An 8020-nucleotide genomic window follows, 5' to 3' on the forward strand; every position below is an offset into this window, starting at 1 on the left:
TATATGTTATACGTAAACTTTTTTTTTTTATTTATTTTTTAGTTTGATATATATGAATAAGACTCTTTTATTTTTTTTTTATATATATATTATATGTAAGTTTCTTTTCTTTTTTTTTTTTTTATTTGTTTATATGTTTATATATATATATGTGTAAGAATTTTTTTTTTTAATTATATGTTTATATATATGTATATATATAAAATTGTATTTAAATTTTGTTTTTTTTATTTAAACTCTTTATTTAGATGAGACTGTTTTTTTTAATTATATGTTTAAATTCTGTTTTATTTAAATTTTATTTAAGCTCTTTTTTTTGTTTTTTTTTTTTTTTTTTTTTTTTATTTATCCTTCTACTGTTAATGTTAATTTATAGGAAAAATGTCTAGTTCAAATTCTGCCAATAACACAACATCTGCCTTTGATGCTGAAGATGATAAGCCACTGTGGAAATATGTGACTAGATTAGAAAAATCTGGTGCAAAGGGGGGGAATTATACTTTTCAATGTAACTTTTGTCGGGTTACACGTAAAGGTTCATACACTAGGGTAAAAGCCCATTTGATGCAAATTAAAAATCAGGGGATAGAAGTGTGCCCAAAAGTAACAAGTAAGGATAAAGCAGATTTTGAGAGAGCAATTGCAGAAGCAGAGTTGAAATTGAAAAACTCTAGGTTGAAGAAAGTCCCATTGCCTCCTCCCAGTTCAAGTGCATCATTAGGTTTATGTTTTAATGAACCAGAGGAGATATATGGATCAAAAAGGAAGAGGTCAACTGCTTTAGGGAGTGGAAGTAGTAGTAACCCTGTTATGAAAGCATTTAACATTGGGGCTCGAGAACGACTAAATAGTGAGATAGCTAGAATGTTTTATTCAGCAGGCTTGCCATTTCATTTGGCAAGAAATCCTTACTATGTTAGTGCATTTACTTTTGCTGCAAATAACAACATACAAGGATATGTACCACCTGGGTATAACATGTTGAGAACTACATTGCTTCAAAAAGAAAGGATAAACATTGATAGGTTGTTAGATCCTATTCGAGGCTCATGGAGAGAGAAGGGGGTGAGTATAGTCAGTGATGGATGGAGTGATTCCCAACGAAGGACATTAATAAATTTTATGGCTGTTACCGGAGGTGGGCCTATGTTTCTTAAAGCGGTTGATTGTTCAGGGGAAACAAAGGACAAATATTTTATTTCCAACTTGATGAAGGAAGTAATTATGGAGGTTGGGCCTAAAAATGTGGTTCAAGTCATTACAGATAATGCCGCAAATTGCAAGGCAGCCGGGCACCTAATTGAAGCACAATTTCCTCACATCTTTTGGACTCCTTGTGTTGTGCACACCCTCAATCTTGCCTTGAAGAATATTTGTGCTGCCAAGAATGTGGAAAATAATTCAGTTGCATTTGAAGAGTGTAATTGGATTAGTGAGGTTGTGGGTGATGCGATGATGATCAAGAATTTTATTTGTAATCATTCCATGAGGTTGGCAATGTACAATGAGTTTGTGAGTTTGAAACTTCTTTCAGTTGCCGAGACACGCTTTGCTTCTTCTATTGTCATGCTTAAGAGGGTCAAGTTGATAAAGCAAGGTCTCCAAACAATGGTAATCAGTGACAAATGGAGTTGTTATAGGGATGATGATATTGGCAAGGCCAAGTTTGTGAAGGATAAGTTATTGGATGACTTTTGGTGGGATCAAGTTGACTACATACTTTCCTTTACTGCTCCTATTTATGACATGATTAGAGTTTGTGACACCGATAGACCTTCTCTTCACTTAGTATATGACATGTGGGATACAATGATAGAAAAAGTGAAGATGGTGATATATAAGCATGAAGGAAAGCGACTAGAAGATGAGTCTACATTCTATAATGTAGTACATCAGATTCTTGTAGACCGGTGGAACAAGAACAACACACCACTTCATTGCTTGGCACACTCATTGAATCCAAGGTGATTACAACACAATTTACTATTTTTATTAATTTAAGTTTAATATTATTCTTTCACATTTATAATGAGTAGTACTTTTTTTTCATTTTAGATATTATAGTGATGTGTGGCTTCATGAGGATCCAAGCCGAGTTCCCCCACATAGGGATGAGGAGGTTTGTCTTGAGAGAAAAAAGTGCTTGAAAAGGTTCTTTGATGATCCAATGGAGCGCACTAAAGCAAATTTGGAGTATGCTAAGTTCTCAACAAAAGAGGGGCCATTTGCTGACATTGATTCCATTGGAGATAGATGTGATATGGATCCTCATAGTTGGTGGGTTGTTCATGGTGCATCTGCGCCCACTCTTCAATCTTTGGCTTTAAGGCTACTTGTGCAACCTTCTTCTTCATCATGTGCTGAGAGGAATTGGAGTATATACTCTTTTATCCATTCAATGAGAAGAAACAAGATGACACCCCAACGTGCAGAGGACTTGGTTTTTGTTCATAGCAACCTCCGTCTTTTATCAAGGAGAACCCCACAATACCATGAAGGAGAGACCAAGTTATGGGATATTGCGGGCGACACATTTGATTCATTTGATGATGTTGGAATGCTTGAGGTTGCAAATCTGTCACTTGATGAACCTGAGATGGAGGTTGTGTTGTTTACAGATGATGGAGGTGCAAACGAAGAAAAAGGTGGTGATGCTAATGATGATGAAGACGTGCAAGAAATTGGATCTACTTGAAGTTTTGAAAGGCCTACTTTTTTTTTCTTTTTCTTTTTTTTCTTCTTCTTTGTCTCTTATTTAGTGTTTTTGTGAAGAATATTGTTGGATGTTAGATGTTGGATGTTTTCCCCTTATATTTAATGTTGGATGTTGGATGTTGAATCTTTTGCCTCTCTTATATTTATTGAATTAATGGTACTATATTAGTGTTTGTTAATTTTGATTTAGAATGAATGTAATACAAATCTACATAACACATAAAAAAATATATATATATATATAAAATCGCTGTGTCCCATGCCGTGTCCGTGTCCCCATTTTTTGAAAATTGCCGTGTCCCGTGTCCGTATCCGTGTCCGTGTCCGTGTCCGTGTCCGTGTCAGTGTCCGTGCTTCATAGATGCTCACATTTAAATAAACTGAATAATGATGGGCAATATAGATCATTTGGGGGACTAAAAGAAGATTTTCTTCACTTTGTCGATCAGTCTCTCGAAATGTTCTACCAAAAGCAAAAATGTGTACTAACATTCTCTCTATACGTGAACGAATATGCTGCACATTCCAAACAACTAACTGTTTTAAGTTTAGTTACATGTGAGTTGAAGGATCACTACTAGAAAAAACACTTTCCGTGACGAACATGTTTGGTCGTGAAAAGTACCATATTTGGTCGCTAAAACCTTTTCGCGACCAAAATACGTTGGTCGCAAGCTGGTCGCTAAAGCCTCGTGACAGATAGTTTTCTGCGACCAAAAAAGCCTTTGGTCGTTAAAAGTGACCATTCGCGACCAACTTTTTTGGTCGCGGAAAGTCCAATTCATATTAGCCAAAAGGGAACTTTTAGCGGCCAAAAAAAGTGATCATTGGCGACCAACTTTTTTGGTTGCGAAAAGTCCAATTCATATTAGCCAATAGGGAACTTTTAGCGACCAAAGATAAGTTGGTCGCCAAAAGTCAACGCCTTGACCCAAAAAAATTAATTCTTTTGCACCCTAAGACTTGAACTCCTGACCAAGGAGTCACCATGCACCCAATCCACTTTGCCAATACCATGCTTCTTGTTCATATTTGGTAGAGAAAATATATAACCCATAAAAATTGGGTTATATATTATTTTATAAAACTTTTAATGCCTAAACAGAAAAATAGCATGTAATTACAGCAGTATCTATTTTTTTAAAAAATTATCCCGCCATAACTTTCTGCGACCAACTTTTTTTTTTGGTCGCCAAAGGGTAATCTTCCGCGACCAAAAAAGCCTTTGGTCACCAATAGTATACTTTCCGTGACCAACTTTTTTCTTTGGTCGCCAAAGGGTAATCTTCCGCGACCAAAAAAGCCCTTGGTTGCCAATAGGTATACTTTCCGCGACCAACTTTTTTTTTGGTCGCCAAAGAGTATACTTTCCGTGACTAACATTTTTTTGGTCACCAAAAGGTATACGTTCTGCGACCAAAAAAGCCTTTGGTCGCCAAAGGGTATACTTTCCGCGACCAACATTTTTTTGGTCGCCAAAAAGTGATCTTTCGCGACCAAAAAAGCCTTTGGTTGCCAATAGGTATATTTTCCGCGACTAACTTTTTTTTTGGTCGCCAAAAGGTGATTTTTCGTGACCAAAAAATTGTGGTCGCCAAAAGTTAGATTTTAGTCGCAGAAAGTGGACTATTTGCGACCAAAAAAATAGGTGGTCACCAAAAGTGTTTTTTCTTGTAGTGGATTATTCTATTGGTAATGTTGCAAGGTTAGATTCTTTGCACGATTTAAGTCTGGAGCACGTTTATTTATCTGATAGGATTCTTAATCGGCTCATCTCTATCAGCCCCAACATTAAGCACTTCAGTCTCAAACTCTGCGAAGGTATAAAATTTCTTGAATTGCTTAATCTTGATAGACTTGAGAAGGTAGTGGTACAGGATTATTGGATTTATAAGATTAAGATTGAGACACAACCCAGATCTGGTTTGGTCGTTCACTCGGGCGCTTCTGTGCGAATGGAAGTTTGAGGGGTGTTCTCAGTTTAGATCTATGGAGGTATACGCCGTACAGTTGTGTCTGTTGAAGATTTCATTCGAGCGCTTCTATGCGAATGGGAGTTTTGAGGAGTGAACGTCGTCCAGTTGTGTGGTGTGTCTTCGGATGTTTCGACCATAGGAGTGTGTGGGTGTGTTCGGATGTTTCGACCTTAGGTTATAGCAAGTTTTCTTGGAGATGTTGTGGCTGGGCTGGGCTGGGTGAGGTCGTAGCTGGGCTTTGGGAGTGATTGCAACAGGTTAGAAGAGGAGGGTGAAGCAAGAAGAGGAGAGTGAATGTCGATGTTCAGAGGTGAAGCAAAGGAGGATCGGTCTCGGGTGGTTATTGACGACAATGGAGCCTGTATGGAGGTTGAGTGTATCAGTGTAGCTGTGTACCAGTCTGCAATGGAGGGAGCTGTTTGGGTCTCAGAGAAGATGAGGGTGCAGCAAGAAGGAGGCTCGGTCACGGGTGGTTGTGTGTCCGGCAATGGAACTCTGTATCAGTGTATTTTATATCTACACTGGAGCTGTGTATCACGGCAATGGAGCCTGTGTGTCCGGCAAGTATGGTGGTTGAGTGTACCAGTATAGCTGTGTATCAGGCGTGGGGCTCAAGAGTGGTCTATTTGGCTATGGAGCTTTCCGGCGTGGGCGTGTAGCACAGGTGGGTGCTGGGTGTTGTCAGGCGTGGGTGTGTAGTAGGTAGGCGTTGGGAGTTAAGGCAGCACAGGTGGAAAGTTTTAGTTTGAAAAATTGCAAGTGGGCGGGAAAGCTTTGGTGTTTGTTGTTGGGTTTTGATTTGGCTTGGTTTTTGTGGGCAGATTTTGTGGGGTTTCTTGTATTTTATTTTATAGTTAAGTCCTTCTTAACTTTTTTTTGTTTTTTGTTTAAAAAAATCGTGAGGCCGAAGGGTTGGTTGTATGGATGCGAGTAGCAGTAGTAGGGGTAATTGGTACTTTCCGAATCTCTCTCGATGCATGCCATCTTCCTGTACCTTTAATTTCATGTTGTTAATAAAATTTTTACTTTGCCGATCAAAAAAAAAAAGGATTGAGACACGAAATCTTCATACTTTTGATTTTCACAGGCGGTTTCATAAGGATTGTGAGATTGATTTGAAATGTTGTAAGAATCTGGAGGTCTTGCGCTTAGACACTGTCATAGTTCCAAGACTATTTTCTGAAAATCTTTTTTCCGATTTTCCGCTTATTAAAAGTTTGTTCCTCTTTGGCCAGCACAAGTTGAGGAAGTTTAAGATTTCAAGTCCACGGCTTGAACTGTTACATCTATATTTTGTGGAAAATTTGGTAGATGCTACAATTGACGTTCCAAATCTACGTTCTTTCAAATATACCGCTAATGAATTTTTGCCATTCTTGTTTCAAATGAATACTTTGCATCTACAAAAAACCAGTTTCCGACTTTATTCCTTTAAAATAGATGTTTCTTGGTTCCTGAAGTTGAGAGAATTCGTTGGAAAGCATAGCCACAATGAAGCATTGTCATTGCATTTCCCAGCTAGTTTGAAGGTATTTTCTGTATGGATGTTTATAGATTAAAATTTCCTTCAGTAGATTTTTCTTCCAGATTAATTTTCTTGTTTTAAATTTTGTCTAATTTGATGAAGCTCACATTCAATCTGGGAGAGCTGAGAGGAATTCCGATTCCACCAGTGCGTGGTGTGAAACACTTGAAGTTAAAACTCTTGAATGATTACTCACCACAGGCTTTTGAACCCCTTGTCGATGGTATACTTTGGAGTTGTTATCCGGAAATGCTAACTATGGAGTCGGTACAAAGAAAAACAAATTCATCGAGGTATGTTAGTGATTAATTGAAGTCGATAGTGAGGAATATTTTGTTCATTATTAACAATGCATAATGTAGTTATTTTCTTGAAATACAGGTCCTAAAAGACGAATTGCAGCATACAAAAAATGAGAAGAATAGTTGTTGTGAATCTAGTGATATAAAATGTTGGAGGCATGACCTGAAAGATTTTGAGACTGAGCAGTTTATTGGGACCAAAAAAAGGAGGCCTCAAGTACAACGCAAGATGATTAGTTTTAGATTTAAATGGTAATCATTCAAATAATTTGAAAATTCAAAATTTTAAGAACCTTGAAAGTTGGCATTTGTTTGGTTTAAGTAATTTAATCGAATAACTGCTATGTGCTGATTTACAGTTTCCTATCAAATTTGTTTTCATGTTTATAGCAGCTGCATAATCCCTTGTCTTGACAGTCATTTTCAATGATTATATATTGAGTTTTTGATTGGAAAATGGTTATTAAATTTGTTTTCAAAGATTGTCTTATGTTGTTTGTTGGGGTATTTATGTTTGGAATTGGATATGATATTTCCTAGATTATTTGTCTATTGTAGAGACATACTCGAATTGAAATCAAGCAATGCAATTGATCATTTGGATCAGTTGGATCTTTAATCTTTATGAGTTGTCCACAACCAAGGTAGATGAAGGTTCACTAATACAGTGTTCGTTCTTATATTATTATTGTGATTGTTGTTGATGTTGGATTTGCGGGTATGAGTTGTATTTTCTTGTATAGATGATTGTACAGTTGAATGCAATTCTCTCATGGTTGTAATAATCTGCTATTCATTGGAAAAAAAAATAAAAAAATTGTTACTAGCTTGATTGTTCAGGTCAAGGGTTTTGTCTTGAGGGGGCCAAGTGCAGTGGTATTCAGAAATGTGTCTCATACAGATTCTCATATTCGCTCACAATAATGTAGCAAGTAGGGGTGTGCGCGATGTGCGGTGGGTGATGGATTGACAAAATGTTTGAAACTCAAACAATTTGCACAATTTGACCCCCAGTAGGCAACACAAACTCAGTCATAGGGGGCCCCTAAAGCTCCAAAAAAAAAAAAAAAAAAAAAAAAAAAAAGGAAACTCCTTATTTGTAGGCTTATAAAAAAAAAAAGTTTACAGTTTTTTGTTTTATCCAAATACCAGTAAAGTTGAAAAATTCTCCATGATCGCAGGATCTTAATAATAAATACTGAAAAAAATAAATATATCCACAAGTCCAACAAAATAAAAACGTGCATTGTAATACCCATCTTATAATTACAAAATAGATATAAAAAGAAAATGAGTTAAAGTATCTCCAATGTTTTATCAAATTTCAATAAAAATTTGATGAAAAGTTTAATTTGATATGATGCACTTCGACGATAAATTTAAAATATTCATCAAATCTTGTTACAAGTCCCGTTGTTCGGGCGGACATTCGGCCATGAGCAAAAATTGTCATTTAGATAAAGAAAGCTCAGTTGTCCAGAAAGATATCTAACCCAACAGTC

General features: G+C 36.6%; 1 protein-coding gene across 1 annotated transcript; it reads left to right on the plus strand.

Annotated features, from left to right (window-relative positions):
• The first annotated feature begins 313 nt into the window (after positions 1–313).
• LOC145788900 (putative transcriptional regulator tpeD) lies at positions 314–2878 on the plus strand. Its single transcript, XM_082907861.1, has 2 exons — positions 314–1964; positions 2056–2878. Exons 1-2 carry the CDS (start codon positions 382–384, stop codon positions 2693–2695), a joined length of 2223 nt encoding a protein of 740 aa, XP_082763987.1. The 5' UTR covers positions 314–381; the 3' UTR covers positions 2696–2878.
• The last annotated feature ends 5142 nt before the right edge of the window (positions 2879–8020 follow it).

The sequence above is a fragment of the Camellia sinensis genome, chromosome 15 (assembly GCF_055761805.1).
Source record: "Camellia sinensis isolate YWXY chromosome 15, ASM5576180v1, whole genome shotgun sequence".
Lineage (NCBI taxonomy): Eukaryota > Viridiplantae > Streptophyta > Magnoliopsida > Ericales > Theaceae > Camellia > Camellia sinensis.